The sequence below is a fragment of the Erinaceus europaeus genome, chromosome 7, assembly GCF_950295315.1.
Source record: "Erinaceus europaeus chromosome 7, mEriEur2.1, whole genome shotgun sequence".
Lineage (NCBI taxonomy): Eukaryota > Metazoa > Chordata > Mammalia > Eulipotyphla > Erinaceidae > Erinaceus > Erinaceus europaeus.
In genome coordinates, this window is record NC_080168.1 from 109,828,773 (window position 1) to 109,849,858 (window position 21,086).

The 21,086-nt window shown below is 38.2% G+C and overlaps 1 protein-coding gene and 1 non-coding gene across 2 annotated transcripts; one reads left to right on the plus strand and one right to left on the minus strand.

The window, feature by feature from the left end:
- The first annotated feature begins 512 nt into the window (after positions 1-512).
- LOC132539717 (U1 spliceosomal RNA) lies at positions 513-676 on the plus strand. Its single transcript, XR_009551043.1, has one exon. It is a non-coding gene; the product is annotated as a U1 spliceosomal RNA (small nuclear RNA).
- A 4,886-nt stretch (positions 677-5,562) lies between these two features.
- LOC103109123 (olfactory receptor 9K2-like) lies at positions 5,563-6,507 on the minus strand. The gene has a single exon (XM_007518130.1). It carries the CDS (start codon positions 6,505-6,507, stop codon positions 5,563-5,565), a length of 945 nt encoding a protein of 314 aa, XP_007518192.1.
- Between the last annotated feature and the right edge of the window lie 14,579 nt (positions 6,508-21,086).

Sequence of the window (21,086 nt, forward strand, 5' to 3'; positions counted from 1 at the left end):
AGTTCATGCTTTCAGAGTGAAGAACTTTCTCTTCAACTCTACCTTCTTGGTTTTATTTCAGTCTAAGTTTTTAAAATTTGATTAATTCTTTGGAGGGGGCATGCACAAGGACCCATGTGTGAGGCCTGCTCAATACTTGCAGAAGGGATACTCTGCAAGTGATGAAGCAGGTCTGCAGTTGTCTATCTTTTCTTCTCCCTCTCTATCTTCCTTTCCCTTTCAAATTTCTCTCTGTCCTATCAAATAAAAATACAAAGGAAGAAATGGCTGCTGGAAGCAGAGGAGGCAATTTAAAAAAAGGAAAAAGGAAAAGAAAAAGAAGAATGATCTTCCTTTCCCAAAAGCCACTACTATAAAAAAGAAAACAACAAAACAAAAAAACATTGTGAGACAGATTCCTAGATAAGAAACAAAGACGTAAAATGGGGGCCAGGCAGTGGTTCACCAGTTTAAGCATACATAGTACAAAGATGTGAAATGCTCAGTGATCTAACAAATAGATACACTAATAGATACTTACCTGGCAGGGGAGATACCATGATCACGAAGGTGGTTTTCCCAGGGCGAGGCTTATCCATTGCACTCTGGATGTGCTGACCCCTGCGATTTCCCCAAATGTGGGAAACTCGACTGCATAATTTGTGGTAGTGGGGGACTGCGTTCGTGCTCTCCCCTGTTAAAAAAAAAAAAAAGATACACTAATAGAAACATCTAAATCTTTTCATCTATAAATAAGGAAAAACTATTCTTTTTTTAATCACCTATAATCTTAGACCAGGGAGACCAGAAGCAACTGGGCATGTCACTACATAAGATATAGTGATTTGTAAATACCATCAAATGACATAAATCATGTTGAGGTCCTGTATGATATAGCAGATCCTTTTTCCCCTTTATTGGGGGATTAATGTTTTATAGTTACCAATAAATACAATAGTTAATACATGCATAACATGCATAATATGACCCCCACTAGGTCCTCTATCATCCTTTTCCAGGACCAGTACAGGTTGTGGAAAAGGAAAAACAATTCTATCAAAGGGAAATTCATGGGCAAATGATTTGGTAAGTAGTGTACCTATCTTCTGTCAGATCTTAACAAAAAGAATATATAATACAATCAAATCACTTTATTTAAAGTAAAACCTTTCCAACCATGGAAGTCTTATGCATAAAGTTTATACTATCTTCCACCCTTGCCTTGGGATTAAAATAAAATAGGTGGACCTAAGGTAAAGTGAAGGCATTTTATCTTTCACTTGTTTGTGTTCAAGGACTCTTATTGCTGTAGTTTATATCAATTGTTACCAAATGGCCCACATTTCTCTGAAAGAAAACTAGGGAATGTTTTTTCTCAAAAGTGCAATATAAATAATTGAAATAGAGATGTACTTGGGGAAAAAAGGAAAGAAAGAAAAGGGAAAGAAGTAAGAAAGAAAAAGAAAAGTAGCCAAACTGTCTCAGAAATTTATTTAAAACTAGACTGATTATCCTTGGAGGCAGAAGGGTCAGCTCACAGAATTGTGGTGGCAGATGTGTGGAATTATACTCCTGTAATCTTTTAAACTATTATTAAATCACCAATAAAAATAAATTTAGAAAATAAAAACATCAAATAACAATATGCATAATATATATTAATATCTTAACATAATACATAATTATATATGGATATATAGTATATATCATGGTATATAATATATATTGTATTATGCTCACCACTAAACCTTTCTCTATACTGGAAAGGGTAACTATATGGCTGGAGAAGAATTAAAAAATAAAAACTTTGCATAAAAAAACAAAAACCTTGCTCCACTCTTCACCATACAATAAATTATTTTTCCAATTAACACATACCCTTCCTCATTTCCTCCTGACAACCATAAATTTTATATTTTAAGTGAATTTATTTACTTTCATTCAGATATAGATAGAAAGAAGGAGAGATTTCACAATACCAGAGTTTACCCATGCCCCTAAATGCTTTGGTAGCCCATGTGTTTTCAGGGCTCAGACTTGAACCTCACACATGAGCCATCTCTCTGGCCCTATAACATTTGTAATATTCTGAGTAATCTTACAACTTTCTCAAGTTTGTTACCACACCATGTCCCCCCATAAAGTACCAATGTCCCTCTGTCAACATCTATTGTGTCTCCTCCATTCGTACATCCTCCCCTTCCATTTGGTGTCCTCATTTCTGTGGTCAGAGTCTGTGGATGATTTTTACATGGTGATAAAAACTCTATGGACATGGGGATAGTTTCATGAGCAGTGATGTAGGTGCCACTCTTTCTCCCTGTCACTCCCTTTCTTCTCAATTTCTGTCTCAAAAGAGGGAAGGATGGAAGGAGAAAGGATAGAAGGAAGGAAAAAGGAAGGAAGGAAGAAAGAAAGGAAGGAAGGAAGGAAGGAAGGAAGGAAGGAAGGAAGGAAGGAAATAAAAAAGAAGGAAGGAAATTAAGAAGAAGGGGGGGCTCCAGGATCAGTGGATTCATTGTGTAGGTTCTGCACCCTGGTCATACCCTTGTGGCAATAATAAATGATACATGAATGAATAAATAAGTTGCTGATAAGGAAAGAAAGATTACTTCAAAAATCTAGAAGAAGCCATAGTTTCTAAAACTCAGTATATGGAAATCAGTCTTTTGTTAAATTCTTTTTTTTTTCTGGATTTTTTAAATTATTATTCAGTAAAAATCAACAAGACCATAGGATAAGAGGGTACAACTCCACACAGTTTCCACCACCATATCCCCGCATCCCATCCCCTCTATAGGAGGACACTCCCCACCCTGTTCCCCAGTGGGGTTCCAGGGCACATCAGTGAGGTCATCTGTCCAGTGAAGTCAGGTTAGCATCATGGCAGCATCTGCACCTTGGTGGCTGAAAAACATTACGATATAAAGCAGAGCAAATTGTTTTGTTGGAGAATAGGGCCCACTGTTCTGGGAAGTCCAGGCCATTGTTTCCATGAGGTTCAAGCGAGTTGATCACCAACTCTCCCTTCAGGTCTAGACAAGGGCAGGTTCTCATTATGTAGTTATCATAATGAGTTTTTGAAATGATCCTAAGAAGGTGGGAGTAGATAGCATAATGGTTATACAAAAAGACTCTCATGCTTGAGGCTCTGAAGTCCCAGGTTCAATCCCCACCACCACCATAAGCCAAATCTGAGCTGTGTTCTGGTATAAGAAAGAAAGGGAGGGAGAAAGAAAGAAAGAGAGAGAGAAAGAGAGAGAGAGATAAAAGGAAGGATCCTAAGACAAGTGGAGAAAACTCTGGGTATTTGTCCACATGCTTTATTTAGCCAGTTTAAATTATGATTGTGAGTTTGAATCAGCCCTTAATTATAATTTGCAGCTGAATTAGAGAATCCTAGCATTCTGACAATAGAATACATCATTATAAATGATTTTACACAAGATTTACATCAAAAGATTAAATATTAGATAAACATCAACAGTACATCAATTTGAAAAAATCCAGCATATGATGGTACAAGTTAATATATGTGGATATTCAAAGCATGGAATAAAAAGATAAGACACACAGTATAAACAAACAAGTTTACAAATATGAGTTGTCTAATGCACTTCCGATCTCCTCAAAATCATATCACTGATAAACTATTTCATCCTATTAATTTCTGCACACACTTTTTAAGCTCTTTCTAAATAGTTGGTTATATATATAAGATGCAGCTGTCACCTTCAAATTTTTCTGAATACAGTAATGTTTTATAACCAATTATGCATCATTAAAAAGGAAAATATATTGTCAGTGAAAGTGAACAAAACATTGATATGGAATTACGTTGATGGAATCTTGATGGCACAAACAACAAGAAAGTTGTAAGATAGGCATTACTTTTCATTTAAGTCCTGTAAACACATGAAAATACTAACCAAGGAAAATGTTTATGGCAGTCTTAAAAATGAAAGAGATTTCTAGTTAACACTTTTGAAAAGCACTCTGCCTTAGTTTTCGACTTTCCCAGATTCCTGTTGAACATTTAGAGTGATTTAAGAAAAACCACTTGTGAGGCTATAACAGGAAATACTGTAATTTGTTATGGTTGCAGAGAAAATATATAGAAACTTAAGAAAGGGAGTTTAATCTGTATTCTTATCCATTTTAACAGACTCTTCCCTCTCAGATTTACTAACCCTCACCTTTTAGATATGTCAGGAAGATAGTCTTAATCGATTGGACATACAGTTCAAGTCAGCAACCTCAAAATTTAAAAAGTATTTTTCTTTTTTTTTGTTTGTTTTTTTTTAAGTATATTTTCTAAAGTGATTATGATCACTGACAGAAATCAGATTCCCAAACTAATGTAAATTTCTTTGTTAGTCCCCAATATTTTTCTGAAAATAGACATCAAGGAAAAATGATAGTTTGACAGGTTTAGGAAAGTAAAGACATACATATATGTATATATACATATATACACATGTATGTAAACATAACTATATTAAGTCACTTAACTTCTGTTTATCCTTTGAATAGTAATTATCTCATAATTTTTCACAATGAACATTAACTGACAGGTGCACCTTATTGTTATTCATCAAAAGAGGCTTTGCTATCCTAATAAAAGTTTTTAAAAAAACCTAATTGAAAATTTATTTTACATTTCACAATTCCAAATATATGGATAAAACTGTTTTATTTCTTACATTTTATATTGCCTAGACTCAAGCATTGTAATTGTTTAGCTGAAGTGTCATATTGCTTGTAAAACCAGTAACCATCTATGGCTTTCCCTACAACTTGGCTTTCCTTGATAACTGGCAAATCTGTGGAATTCCACTTTAACCACCATTCTTATGGCATAAAATCTTGGCACCACATAGGCATGTCATAGCATTAGGGAAATTTCTGGTGCTGTGGTGTCTCAGTCTCTCTTTGTGTCTATACACCTTAGTGAAAAAGTTGGGCCAGAAACAGTGAAACCATGCACATGTAAAGCCCCAACTCAGGGGGTGGAGAGAAGCCAAACATAGTGTTTTAACATAAGCAAAATTAATCCAATTACTCATTTCTTCATCTTAGCCCCTTTAGCTAAAGAAAGATCTCTATGTTAGCTTTCCACTTCCTCTTCATCTTACACAGATGCTGTGACATATTTGGAATGTTCACAGACTCAAAACACAACACTCATTTATACTGTCACTTGCATGAATCAGTTGGGTCACATGGTTTCCAAGTTAATCATTAGTATTTTCTCTAAATTCCACTTACACATACAGGGAAGCAAAGTAAAATATAATCTATCCTTTTCCTTTCCCATAACTCATATTACTATGAGAGTGAGAACTATCTAGCTTTATAGCAATGTGGTAAATTTTATGGTTGATAAGAACATTCAGATTTAATATGCCTTGAAAATAAGTACAAACTTTTGGATTAATCCTTATAGGCTATTATTAATGCTATGAAATAAGACAGATAAATTTTTTAATAAATATTTTGTTAATAAACTTGAATTTTAAATGACTGAGTCTAGAAGACAGACAGTGTCAATTGATGCAAGAAACAGTAAAATGAGGAGCCTCTTTAAAGTAAAAATGTTTTCTTCCATAAGACTTTTCTCATTGCATCTTTAACATCTTTATTTCTGAGAGAGTAGATTAAAGGGTTCAGCATAGGTGTGAACAAAATATAACATACGGAAGCCACCTTCCGTAGTTCAGGGTTATTTGGAGGTGTGAGATACACAAAGGAGACGGTTCCATACAGCAAACTTACAACCCCCAGGTGGGAGCTGCAAGTGGAGAAGACTTTCTTCCTGCTTTCACTGGAACGGATCTTTAACACTGTGGACACAATATAAACATAAGACACTACAATTACAACTATTGTAGGCAGAATAATAACAACTGCCAAACAAAATGACACCATCTTATTCATAAAGACATTGGAACAGGAAATCTTCTCGATTGGGTTTGAATCGCAGTAAAAGTGATCAATGACCCTAGAGGCACAGAAAGTCATTGAGAAGGTCACACTGATTTGAAGGATGGAACTTATCCACCCACAGAAATAGGAGCCAGCCACCAACTGGATGCAAAGACCTCTTGACATGCGAACAGTGTAGAGGAGAGGGTCACATATGGCCATGAAACGGTCATAGGCCATGGCCGCCAAGATAAATGCCTCTGTTACCATGAAAAGTGCATAAAGAAACAGCTGAGCTACACAACCTGCAAAGGAGATTGTCTTTTTCTGAGACAGGATGTTGACCATGGCTTTGGGTACAATAACAGTGGAATAGGAGAGGTCAATGATGGATAGATTGCCTAGGAAAAAATACATTGGTGTGTTGAGTCGGGGATCAGTCACAATGATGCCAATCATGCTGAGGTTCCCTAGAAGGACCATTCCATAAACAATCAAGAATAGAATGAAGAGAAGACTGTGGAGTTCTGGACGGATTCTGATGCCCACGAGAATGAAGTCAGTCACCTCTTCTGAGTGGTTGTCTCCTCCCTTGTCACCCATAGCCAGTTTCTGCTCAAAGATATAAAATAAAGTCAACATATAGTTTATACTCTTTCTCTGCTATCACAAATAACTTCAAATTAAATGATTTTGTAGCTGAAATATTTTTTCCATATACATTACTCTATTAAGTTAACATAGATGAGCAAACTGAAGATGAGAGATACTTAGGCTAGTCTTAGGTAGCACAGTTGGTTTAAAATGGCATTTGGTCTCAGTTAAAAATGTTGTGCTTGGGAGTCGGGCGGTAGAGCAGAGGGTTAAGCACACATGGTTCAGAGCACAAGGACTGACATAAGGATCCCGGTTTGAGCCCCCAATTCCCCACCTGCAGGGCAGTTGCTTCACAGGCAGTGAATCAGGTCTGCAGGTGTCTTTCTCTTCCCCTCTCTGTCTTCCCCAGCTCTCTCCATTTCTCTCTGTCTTATCCAACAAGGGCAACATCAATAACAACAACAATAATAACTACAACAATAAAAAGGAGCAACAAAAAAGGGAATAAATAAATATTTTTTAATGTTCTGTTTAATTCTAGTGTTAATTTAAATGATCTAATGTAGCTTGATACTTCTTAAATCATTCTACATCACTGTATGAAAAAAAAGTGAGATCTTATTTGTAGTTTTAAAATAATGAAATCTGGTAAACTTATACTAAGAAAAAGATACTCCCTAGAATTTTAACACTTAAAATTCATTCTTCTAGGATGAGTATGGGATGATCTCACTCTCAGGCACAATGTGAAAAACAAGATCAGAAGAGAAAACACAAGTAGAGCCTGAACTGGAATTGGTATATTGCACCAAAGTAAAAGACTCTGGGGTGAGTGGGGGGAGAATACAGGTCCAAGAAGGATGACAGAGGACCTACTGGGGGTTGTATTGTTATATGGAAAACTGGGAAGTATTATGCATGTACAAACTATTGTATTTACCGTCGAATGTAAAACATTAATTCCCCAATAAAGACATTTAAAAAAATTCATTCTTCTCTGTAATAATATTTATATTTTGTGTTAAGGATGTAATAAAAATTAAAAGAAAGAAAGCTGAAAAATCCATTTTTGGGTAACATGAACATTCTACCAAACCGAACTCTTATACATGCATGTAGATCACTATAGAAGTAACTTATTTACAAATAGTTTAAAATGAATCAGTCTTTAATTTCTTAAACTAGTCTAATTTTATCCATGCAAAAGTAAATGTGAATGATACTTTTGCATTTTTATCCTATGAAATTTATCAGCCCTTATTTTTTTCCACATATATCTGTTGAGATAAATAATGCCAGCTCAAACTTTTCTTAATTTGTGAAAAAAAATATTATAGTTTTAAAGTAAGGAAACAACAAAAAAATGTTGACTATGTAAAATAATATCTAAATTAGTATAGACATTGGATTTTGTTTAACTCTTTGCCTGTTTTAAAGCTCAGGGTAAATGAGTACTAATTCCCTAGAAACAATCTAAACCAATCTGTTGTGTCTAGGTGAGCTGTTAAGAAAACTTTAGTTAATTTGAAATATTTTGCTATATTATTATGAAACTGCATACTCATTGTCAAATGAATTATCTAGCAATTAAAATTGACCTTATATGGTTTTGGTGCATTTAAAACTAGTGTCATTTATTCTTCCAAATAATAATATAGAGAATAAATCCTAGAAAATGATCCACAAGATGTCTTTACTAAAATTAAAGCAAGTGATATAGTCACAACCACGGTCAGAGAGGATATAACCTTTCTCTTTGACATTCCATCTTCCCTCAGTTGTATCAAGTTTACTTTTACTTTTTCCCCTGTGGTCTACAAATCCACCTCAGATCCAAAGCATTCATAATTTTCTTTGCCATTGTAATTTACTGCCTCTCCCCCAAAAGAGTATTATTTTTAAAGAACATTAAATTCAAGTAATCCGGTGGTAATGCAGCGGGTTAAGCGCATGTGCCACAAAGCGCAGAGACTGGCATAAGGATCTCAGATTGAGCCCCTGGCTCCCCACCTGCCAGGGAGTTGCTTCACAAGTGGTGAAGAGGTCTGCAGGTGTCTATCTTTCTCTCCCCCTCTCTGTCTTCCCCTCCTCTCTCCATTCTCTCTGTCCTATCCAACAACAATGACATCAATAATAACTACAACAATAAAAAACAAGGGCAACAAAAGGGAATAAATAAATATTTTTTTTAATTTTTAAAAGAACATTAAATTCATATAAGTTTATTAATTGTAACCTTACCCAAAGTAATTAAATATAGTAAAGTCCAGTTTAGTAATAAAATACAGTTTTTTCTGCTTTTAGACAAATTATAGGATATGAACTATGAAAACTTTTACCTCCTTTTATGTTCATAGAGATGAATACAACTATAGTTCTTATAAAGAGAATATCAATGTAATTCATTAAGTCATTGGAAATAATCATTACCTGAGCCCTGACACCACATGACAGGGAGAGTTCCAAGGATAGCAGAGCGATGTTCTGCTGTCTCTTCTTGTCTTTCCCTTTTTCTTATCTCTCTAGATATATTATCTATCTTCTATATCTATCTATCTATCTATCTATCTATCTATCTATCTATCTATCTATCTCTCTCAAAGAAACAAAAAGTGAAAAATTAGGTGAAGGAGGCTGCTCAAGTTGGTATTGCACATGTGTGAGGCCCCGGGTACATCCCCTATGCAATATATATATATATATATATATTTCACAATCAATGAAATAGAGATAGTGGAGGACTTTTTAAATAATTTTTAGGCCTTTTAAGCGGTGAAACAAAAAAAATTAAAATAGTTAATATCATATACAATTAAGACTATATCTTTAACATCCATTGACATTTATTTCCAGTCTGATTTAGGCAAGATCTTACTTAAAGTAATGGAATACAGTTATCAACACTTATTCTCACCTTGATAATCTTTAGTTTATGGCATAACATATTTTGAACCTCAAGGGAAAATGTCCTATAAGCAGCAGAATGTATTCTCAGTTATCTCATTTATATGACTAATAGCAGTTCTGACCTTCTGATCTATAAGATAGTTTCTTATTCCTTATCCAGCATAATTTTCTTGCCTACCATCATAGGGATTGTTATTTCTTACATGTATATTGTGTCCACAGTTCTAAAGATCCAGTCCTCTGAGGGACGTTAGAAAGCCTTCTCCACTTGCAGCTCTCACCTAGGAGTTGGGAGTGTACTGTTTGGTGCTGTCTATATATACATATGTGAAACACTGACAAAACCATAGAACAAGAGGGATACCACTCCACACAGTTCCCGCCACCAGAAATCCATATCCTACCCCCTTACCCCTGACAGATATCCTGAGTTGAGCAAGGTAGCATCTTTATGTTATACCCTAGTCACTCCTAGGTTAATTTTTCTTACCTGAATGTGTATTTCTTTTCTATCTTGTGGACTTCTTTATGTGAAAATACCAGGAATCAGTTTATTTTCATTTAACTCTAAGAATAAATATTTAAAAAATAAAAATTATCAGTGATTGTATCAACAAACATCTCAAATAATGTTTAGTCCAGAGTAAAAGATAAAATTCTGTTAACAATGTCATAATCATGTTATTAGTTAATGGCATAGACTAGACAGTCATAATTTCCCACTGTCTATTTTAAAAGTTTGTTCTCTCTTTAAAATAGCATTGTTCAAAAAACTATTGAGTCTGCCTTCCTTTACACAAAGTGAATGTAACTGACCAAGACTCTCTTTAGTTTTCTTCATATATCATGGATTTTTCCCTTCCAAAATAAAATAAGTACCAATAACTCTATGAAATTAAACTACATTAAATTCACTTGCCTCTATGTTGACACGGGCCACAGGCCTTCAACTAAAAGATGGGAATAAATGGAAATTTAAGACACACTCCCAATCCCTGATGACCTTCAAAAATAGCAGCAGTCAGACTACACTGTATTTGTAGTTTTGTCACCCCATAAACTATGGCAATAATTACAGCATAAAAGTTGTTCACATTTTGGAAAAGGAAGTTCCTCTGAGAGAGGAACAAAGACAATTATGATTTCATAACAAGGACAAACTCTACACCATCCCATGAGAACTAAATAAAGTTCATTGAGACTTTTTTTTATTTCTTGAATACTCTTGGGACAATCACAAAGTGAGTTTGGACAAGACTCATTGTTAGAAAGTTCTTTCTTTGATGTTTAATGGAAGTTTGTGTTTCTACCATTTCTACCCGTTTTTGTCAGGTTTTGCCCAAAATACCTTTTGTGAATTAACAGTGAAATTCTCTCTAATACTCTATATGACATTCTTTAAAATTATTTTCAAAAGAAAACATTACTTCATAGTTTTCTCATTTTCTATATTACCTTTCTTTCCTTCCTTCCTTCCTTCCTGTCTTTCTTGTATTTTTTTTTTCCTGTCTTCTCTTTCATATCTTTTTTTTTCAAGCACTGCTCAGCTGTGGCTTATGGTGGTACATGAGACTTGGAACTTTGGAACCTCAGGTATGAGAGTCTCATTGCTTGACTATTGTACTATCCTCTCTGTCCTAATGCTCTTATTTTCATTTTTTTATTTTTTGTTTATAAAAAGGAAACTGAAAAAAACATAGGATAAGAGGGGTACAGCTTCACACAATTCCCACCACCAGAACTCCGTATCCCATCCCCTCCCTGACAGCTTTCCTATTCTTTAACTATGGACCCAGGGTCATTGTGGGATTCAGATGGTGGAAGGTCTGGCTTCTGTAATGGCTTCCCTGCTGAACATGGGCGTTGACAGGTTGATCCAAACTCCCAGCCTGTCTCTCTGTTTCCCTAGTGGGGAAGGGCTCGGGGGAAGCAGAGTTCCAGGACACATGGGGTTGTCAGTCCAGGGAAGTCTGGTCGGCATCCTGCTAGCATCTGGAACCTGGTGGTTGACAAGAGAGTTAACAAAACCAAACAAATTGTTGATGAATCATGGACCTAAGGGCTGGAATAGTGCAGATGAAGAGTTGGGGGGGGTCCTCCATTTTGTAGATATTGGTAGGCATATTTAGTTAAATTCCAAAGGGCCTGTGGCTATACTAGTTTCTCCCCCCCCCATTTCTTTTTGCCCCTGAGCCTGAAATCAGATATGCCAGTGGGTCCAAGTTATTGTCTGGGGAGGTGATGTCATGGATGGGAAAAGGACCAGAAAGCTGGACCAGGGAAGAGAGTAAGTAGCTCCTTAATATGGGAAAGGGGTATAAATAATGTTGACTGTAAACCCCATTGATGTGATGTGATCTGGGGCCCATAATTATCTTAGGAGCCTATGTGACCTTTGCATCCCTCTAGATCTGAGCTCACATTCTGTGGTCATGAGTAGGAACATTCCATGCTGCCCCAATATCGACCCATCTTCCTCAGGTGTAGCACAGAGTATGTTTTCCATCCTCAGAAGGGAGGATGGAACATTCTCTACAATTATTAATCTAAATTGAGAGCAAGGTCCTATAGGGGCCTACAAAGGGGTCTGTTTTGCTGTTCCTGATAGAAATGACTGGTAACAATGGAGAGAGGGATTTATTTGAGGTCTAGGCCCTACAAGTCTTTTTGGGAATATCAGGACTCCCCAATGAGGGCCCCTGCTGATGGAATGGCCTGATAGTGACTAAAGAGTCATCATTAAAGTATGCCAGTCTCTTGCCCTTATTCAACTTTTGCAGTCCTTGCTTTGATAAGGTTAGCTTTGGAGTGAGTGAGAGAACTATAATAGGAAGTAGGTGAGGAGGGTATCTAAGTCTAAGTAGATACTGTTTCATTATGAACTTGATACTGACTCACTACAGACTATTGTGTATTTTTGCTTTCAGGCATATATTTTGCCCTAATTTATGGATCCATGGAACATATGCTCTATCTTACAGGACCTAGTTTATATCTAGGTTTTGGGACTTTGTTAGGAAGTGAACCTCCTGGAATGGAATTAGAGAATACCATGAAAGGAAAGGTCTTACCCACCTGGTGCAATCAGTTAGCATGCAGTACTTCTTCTTCTACTTCTAGCGTTTGCCCTTCTTCCGTAGCCAGTCAACAGCGTCAGGTTGAGCCTGATGTAAAGTTTCGAGACCTCCTTTGAATCTGGAGAGGTGGCAGTCGTTGACTATGTGGGTCATAGTCTGTCTGTAGCCGCAGGGGAAGTTCGGGTCGTCTCTGGCTCCCCAGCGATGGAACATAGCAGCACACCGGCCATGGTCTGTTCGATAGCAATTGAGGAGGGCCCAATCATAACGTGCTAGGTCAAAGCCGGGTTGACGATTGCAGGGGTCTGTGATGAGGTGTTTGTTCTTTACCTCAGTTGACTGCCAACTCTGTTTCCTAGAGTCTGGAACAGAGAAGTTCAGTGTAGGCGTAGGGGACCAGATTGGATGACGAGACGTCAAGCGTTGGACAGGGTGGGCGAAGATATCCGCGTATATTGGCAGGTCCGGTCAAGCGTAGACATGGGAAATGAACTTAGATGATGCCGCATCCCGATGAATATCTGGCGGGGTGATGTTGCTAAGAATTGGCAGCCATGGAACCGGGTGGAACGGATGGTTCCAGAAATTATCCTCATGGAGGAATATAATTTGGAATCGACCAAGTGGACATGAGGGCTATGGAACCATACTGGGGTACAGTATTCTGCAGTGGAATAGCATAATGCCAGAGATGATGATCGTAGTGTGGAAGCACTCGCGCCCCATGAGGAGCTGGCCAGTCTTACAATGATGTTATTCCTTGCGCCCACCTTTGCTGCAGTTTTTATGAGATGTTCGTGAAATGACAGGGTGCGATCGAGAGTAACGCCAAGATAGACTGGCTGGTCTTCATGCCGGATTCTCGTATCGCCAAGCTGCACATTAAGCTCACGCGAGGCCGAGGCATGGTGTAGATGGAAAACAGATGATACTGTTTTTGCAGTGCTAGGGATTAGTCGCCATTTTTTACAGTAATCAGATATCAGAGACATGTCTTTCGTGAGTGTTTCCTCGCGGATGTCAAACTTGGATGCCTGACTTGCACAGCAGATGTCATCGGCGTAGATGAACTTCCTTGAGGAAGTTTCTGGAAGGTCATTGATGTAAATATTAAATAGCATAGGAGCCAGAACAGAGCCCTGGGGGAGGCCACTTGAAACAAGTCTCCATCTGCTAGACTTGTCACCCAGATGCACCCGGGATCTTCTGTTTTAGAGAAGAAACGATATAGTGTTGGCCACCCATGGAGGCAGGCATCTTGAGATCTTGACTAGGAGACCACAGTGCCAGACCGTGTCATAGGCTGCTGTGAGATCAACAAAGACAGCACCTGTCTTTAAATTCTTCTGGAATCCATTTTCAATGTAAGTTGAGAGGGCCAGGACTTGTTCCAGGTAGATCTTCCTGGGCGGAAACCAGCTTGGGCGGGTGATAGGAATTTCTCTGTAAGAGGAGAAATATGCGGTACTTATACAGGAAAGGTCTCACCAGAGTAATGAGGGTGAAGGGTTGATATTCCATGCCTGATGTCTCTGGACACAGTCTGAAGTGAATCATGCTGAAGTGGTACTCGTTGCATTGCTTAGGTTGGGATTGGCGGATGCAATATCATTTGGTATGAATTGAAAGAAGCATGCAGGAAAGTGATCCCACCCCAGAGGTTCCAGGACTGGGAGAAATATAGGCTCTATAGTGGAAGCAGGAGGTTTCTTCTGTCGTAGGGTTTAAAAAGACAATAGCTAGTTATTGCTATAATCACATTGTTTGGCAGTTGGGTTAACTTTGAAAAATCCCTTTGTTAGGATTTGCTTTATCATACACACCATCACCATATTTTATGTCCTTTGACATTGTATATAGCTATATCACCGGTTGCTTCTGTTTTCCCTGGACTAAGCTTTTAAGAGAGTCAGCATATCAAAGACTCAGCCTGTGTATTAAAAAAGACTCAGTCTGTGCTTTAAAAAGTTTGAGACATTCAATCAGTTTTTCCCTCCCATATTATTTAGTGATTTATATGACTACAAATTAATAGAAGTGTACATAAACACCATTCCCACCACCAAAAGTCTGTGGCCCATCCCCTCCCCCCACACCCCACCCCCACCCCATGAAGCTGAACATCCACTCTCACCCCAAACCCAGGGTTTTTACTTTGATGCCCTACTACAAAGTTAGTCAGATCCTGCTTTGAGTTTCCCTTTCTGTTCTTCTTCCTCAACTTCTGTTTATGAGTGGGATCATCCCATACTGGTCTTTATATTTCTGACTTAGCTCACTTAACATAATTCCTTCTAGCTCTAAACAAGATGAGTCAGAAAAAGGTGGGTTCATTGTTATTAATAGCTGTGTAGTATTCCATTGTATATATATACCTTATCCTTAAGTATATTCATTAAGTCATTTTGATGTCAATAATGTCCATATTTTTTTTCAGTTTCAGAAGTTGGAGCAGATAAAGTAACAGCAAAAGTTACTGGATGTTTAAAGTCTACACATTAGTTTATGAATCATTTAGTTAGAACTATACATAGTGATGAAATGTCCCCAACCCACAGTCATTTTAGAACTTCTCGAAGTTCTAACATTTGTAACTACACCACAAAATCTCCCTTCATTATCAGTCCTATCAAATAAGGAAGAACTCTCCCCACTGGGATTTATTATACTTAGGTTGTTTTCAGACAGAGTAGTTTACACTAAGTTTGAAATTTAATGAATTTGTAGGTAGCTTTAGCTTGCTCCATTTGGCATAGTGCCTTGAAAATCTAGTCAAGTGTTGATAACTTTCATTATTGTCATTGTTATAATTACTTTGTCTTAATTATTAGGGGACAGGTAAAATAGCTCATTTGGATACTGTGCTGCCTCACCATGTGTGCAACCCAGATCTGTGCCCAGCACCCATTGCATGAATGGAAGTTACACTGCTGTGATCTCTTACTCTCTGTGTCTCTATCTAAAATATTATCATTATAAAAAATGAAAGAACAAAGTATTTTACAATTTTTTTTGCAAAATTTTTTATGAAAACAAACCATTTTCTGAGAAATACTTCTTTGTTTGCCATTAACTTTTTTATGCTATTTTTTCCACAGTTGGTGAAAGAATGGATTATACAACCTCTAGATAAATAGATGTTTCTTTTAAAAATTTTTTAAAATATTTATTTATTTTCCCTTTTGTTGTCCTTGTTGTTTTATTGTTGTAGTTATTATTGTTGTTAATTGATGTCATTGTAGTTGGATAGGACAGAGAGAAATGGAGAGAGGAGGGGAAGACAGAGAGGAGGAAAGAAAGATAGACACCTGCAGACCTGCTTTACCGCCTGTGAAGCAACTCCCCTGCAGGTGGGGAGCCGAGGGCTCGAACCAGGATCCTTACGCAGGTCCTTGCGCTTTGCGCCACTTGTGCTTAACCCACTGCTCTACCACCTGACTCCCTAGATGTTTCTTTTTAACTTAGCAACCCACACCCCATTATTTTTATTATTTCTATCCTCACACTAAATATGGAAGGGAAGACATTTTTGTGTGTTTTATTTTTTCTGTTTTGTTTCACTTTGTTTCCTGTAATTGTTACCAGGGTTACCACCAGGACTGGGTACCTGCACAACTCTACCACTCCGAATGTCCTGTTTTTTTTTTTTTTCTTTTCCTTTTAGAGACAGAGAGAAAGTGGGAAATGTGGAAGACAGATAGGAACAGAGAAAGAGGGACACCTGGAGCACTGTTTTGCCACTCCAAAGGTTTACCTTATGGTGGAGACCCAGGTCTTTGAGCATGGTAATATGTGCACTCAACTGAGTGCTTCACCTAATGGCCCCAGGGAGAATAATGTTTAAAACAGTGAAATTGATTGAGAGAATAAGGGAACAGACCCCTGGATTCTGACCTCAGAAATGAGGTTACCAGAAGAGTGAAATTATGCCTAATAGAGGCTCTCTGACATGGTCCTGCAATGAGGGGTAACCTGAGATTAATGATAACTTGATAAATTTGATGTTGTGCTCACAGGAACTCTTTTTCAAATAAACAGTTGATAATTAAAGCCCTTGTACTCCCAACAGTTCTTGCTCCTGTTGCCTTTGGAAAATAATGGGGAATAACCTAAGACCTACTATAGTCTTCGTTCTAGGAGGAAATTCAGTCGTGTCTGTCACATTCAGGAAGGAGAACAATCTGAAGGCCTTGCACAAACAGTTATAGATCTTGGATTCTTTTCCTACTTGTTCTAAATCCAGTTCTTGATTTTCCATCACCCCCACCTCACTTCTACCAGTATAAATACCCACTGTCTTTAGCAAGAGGGGAATTAATTTGAGTAATAACTGTGGGCTCCATTACAGATTCAAATAGCAATTTAACAAGCATGTTTCCCTTTGTGCAAAAGCTGGTATAATAATGCCCTGCCTTCTGTGACACTAGATGGAGGATTATAGATTCACTGGGTGGGTGCGGGGGGGAGGAGATGCTAGGAACTAGAAGGAGAAGGTGGTCTAATGGAAAGGGCAGAAGGATTTGGTACTTTTGTGATGGGCTTGGTGTGGTAACGTACATTTGAAGAGCCAGGGAACATAATCTTGGAAACCAATGTTACCTCAACAAGAATTAAACAAACAAACAAACAAAAAAAACAGCTGTTATTTTTTTTGAGAATTTGATGGTAAATGTGGAGTCTAGTTCATGCCACCTCTCAGGCAAACCCTGATATGACATCTACCTCTCTGAACAGTACAGCTGAAGCTCTCTGTAGTGATTTGTCTAGGTTAAGGTGCCAGGAGGAGGTTGGGTAGTAAGTAAAGACTCTGGCTCAATGCCTGTGAACTACAGGACTTCTCAAGTTCAAAAAGAAGGAATGAGCCACATACACATGGGTTCCGAAGTGTCACAATTTGGGATACCCAATGACCCAAGACTGAAACATCAGCTTCTGACACAGAACCCAGGGGTTCAGTCAAACTTCTGTCAAAGGCCATAGCAACTTGTATGCAGGCTTCCACTAGAAACCCCTAAACTAGAATTCTTCTGTACAGAATATTGACCTCTCCCATTTTTTATTCAACAAATATTTATTATCAACTCTGGATTTTATACTCTGAGTTATAATTCAATACTGTGTTGTTTATTCTGCTTGATTTCTTTCAGCTTTGGCCATTTGAAGCTCTTTCAGACTAATTCTGTATTCTCTTAAAATGTCCTATCTTTTTGTTTTTTACTTTCTGTCATTTTAAGATTTTCCAAGCTCCTCTTGTATGTCAATGGTCATAGCCCTAGAATCAACCATCACTCCAGTGATTCCTAGTGTCTTTTATCACATGATAGTAGTTGAAACCAAGACTGGGTTTGTAGGTAAACTTGTTGCTAATGAGATGTCATTGCAACTTGGCTCAACAGGTGGCTGTGTATACAGCTGTTCTTCAATTTACAATGTGATTACATTTCAATAAGCCCGTCATAAATTGAAAATGCCATTGAACTTAAAAATAAGAGGCACACTGTCCTAGCACTGTGCTATAACTGCTACCATTCTTGTTCTGAATTTCCACAGGAGGTTGGTAGCTCCTCCTAGGCCAGGGACCAGAAGTTCATTCTAGTAGAACTCCAGTGTTTTTCCTGCTTCTAAGACCACTGTTTTGCTCCTGCACTCTCTGTGCAGAAGTCCACACAACTTCACCAGATTTCCAGTATCCGCTTGGCTCCAGCTGCCACCTTCCTACTTTTGTTCATCATCCAAAAGAATTTATGAAAGAGCATCTTTTTTAGAATGTATTTATATAAAATGGAAATACTGACAAGACCATAGGGTAAGAGGGCTACAATTCCTACCACCAGATCTCCATATCCCATCCTCTCCCCTGATAGCTTTCCTATTCTTTATCCCTCTGGGAGTATGGGCTAAGGGTCATTATGGGGTATAGAAGGTGTAAGGTCTGCCTTCTGTAATTGCTTCCCCACTGAATATGGACATTGACAGGTTGATCCATACTCAGAGCCTGTCTCTCTCTTTCCCTAGTGGGGCAGGGCTCTGAGAAAGCAGAGCTCTGAGACACATTGGTGAGGTCATCTGTCCAGGGAAGTCCGGTTGGCATCGTGTTAGCATCTGGAACCTGGTGGCTGAAAAAAGAGTTAACATATAAATCCAAACAAATTGCTGATTAATCATGACCCTAAAGGCTGTAATATTAAAGATAAAGATTTGGGGGTCTCAGTTTTGGAAACAGCTAGTTAGGTCTGTGTTAGATATATTCCAAAGGGCCCATGACTTTATTAGTTTTTGCCTGAGCCTGACATCTGATATGCAGGTGGACTCAAGTTATTGTCTGGGGAGATGATGTCATGGCTGGTAAAAGGGCTACAAAGCTGGATCAGGGAAAAGAGTAGTTCCCAAATATGGGAAAAGTTTATAAATATTGTTGACTGTAAACCCGATTGATTTGATCTGGGGCCCATATTCAGAATTCTTCTTCTAGCGTTTGCCCTTCTTCCGTAGCCAGTTATTGTCTTTGAAAGTGACTGGGATCCATGTGGATTCAGTCGGCTAGGAAGGATCGTCAGTTTCCCCAATGAATGGGTACTCACGGGATGCACCACAGGAAGGTTGATCCAATGCATCTCCATATTCAGAATAAGAGCCTGTGTAACCTCTACATCCCTATAGATCTGAACTTGCATTCTACGGTCATCAGTAGGAACATTCCAAGTTGCACCAATTTCAAGACCCATCTTCTTCAGGTGGTAGAGTATGTTATCCAACCCCCCTTCGGAGGATGGAACATTCTCTACCATTGTTGATCCACACTGAGGGCAAGGTCCTATGGTGGCCCCCAAAGGGATCCATTATGGTGTTTATGATGGAGATGACCAGTGATAATGGAGAGAGGGATCTATTTGAGGTCTAGGCTCATAGTGTTTGTGTGGGGATCCCAGCTGATGGGTGGCCTGATAGTGACTATAGAGTCATCATTAAAGTATGCCAGTCTCTTGTCCTTATTCAGCTTTTGTAGTCCTTACATTGGTACGGTTAGCTTTCTAGTGGCTGAGGGAAGTATAATAGGAAGTAGGTGAGGAGGGTATCTAGGTCTAAGTAGAAACTATTTCATTAGGTATTTTAAGATGTCTTTTTTGGTCTTTCTACATGTTTGCTTCATTTATAAACTCAAGGAGTCCTATGAGAAATGAAGGGTCTCACCCGAGTAATGATGCTGAAGTGCTGACATTCTATGCCTGATGTCTCTTTACACATTCTGAAGTGAAGTATGTCAAGATGGTACTCATTGCATTGAATAGGTTGGGATCAGCAGCTGCAGTATCAGTTCGTATGGATTGAGAGAAGCATGCTGGAAAGTAAGCCCCACCCTAGAGGTTCCAGGACTGGGGGAAATCTGGGTTTTATAGAGGAAGCAGGAGGTTCCTTCTGTCTTAGGGTTTAAGAAGGCAATAGACAGTTATTGATATCATCAAATTATTTGGCAATTGGGTTGACTTTGAAAATCCTATTGTTATGGTTTCCTGTATTATACATAGCCTCACCATAATTTGTCCTTTGATTATATATATATGTATATATATATGTGTGTGTGTGTGTGTGTGTGTGTGTGTGTGTGTGTGTGTGTATTTATAAAGTAACACCACCAGTTGCTTCTGCTCTCCTGGTCTAAGCTTTTAGGAGAGTCAACATTTCAAAGACTCAGCCTAACATCTGTGCATTAAAAAGTTTGAGACATTCTATCAATAAATTGAATAAACAGTGATTTATATGACTACAAGTTAATAGGAGTGTACATAAACACCATTCCCACCAACAAAAGACTGTGTCCCCTCCCATCCTCCCCCCGCCCCCTGTGAAGCTGAGCATCCACCTTCACCCTGCACCCAGAGATTTTTACTTTAGTGCCCTACTCCAAACTCAGTCAGATCCTCCTTTGAGTTTCCCTTTCTGCTCTTCTTTCTCAACTTCTGTTTATGAGTGGGATCATTCCATACTTGTCTTTGTCTTTCTGACTTAGCTCATTTAACATAATTCCTTCTAGCTCCATCTAAGATGGGTCAGAGAAGGTGGGTTCATTATTCTTAATAGCTGTGTAGTATCCCACTGTGTATATATACCACAGCTTTCTCAGCCATTCATCTGTTGCTGGGCACTTGGGTTGCTTCCAGGTTTTAGCTGTTATGAATTATTCTGCTATGAACATATGTGTACACATATCTTTTTGGTTGGGTGTTATGGAGTCCTTGGGGAATATCACTAGGAGACGGATTACTGGGTCATATGGAAGGTCCATGTCTAGCCTTATGAGAGTTCTCCAGATTTCTCTCCACAGAAGTTGGACCAATTTACATTCCCACCAGCAGAGGTTGTTGTCCCCACAACCTCTCTAGCACTTGTTGCTGCTGTCATTTTTGATATGTGCCATTCTCACATATCAAAGTGGCATCTCATTGTTGACTTTATATACAATTATCTGACAATCAGTGACCTGGAGCAATTTTTCATGTGTTTGTTAGCCTTTTGGATCTCTTCTATAGTAAATATTCTGTTCATATCCTTTGCCCATTTTTGGATGGGGTCATTTGCTTTTTTGGTGCTAAGCTCGCTGAG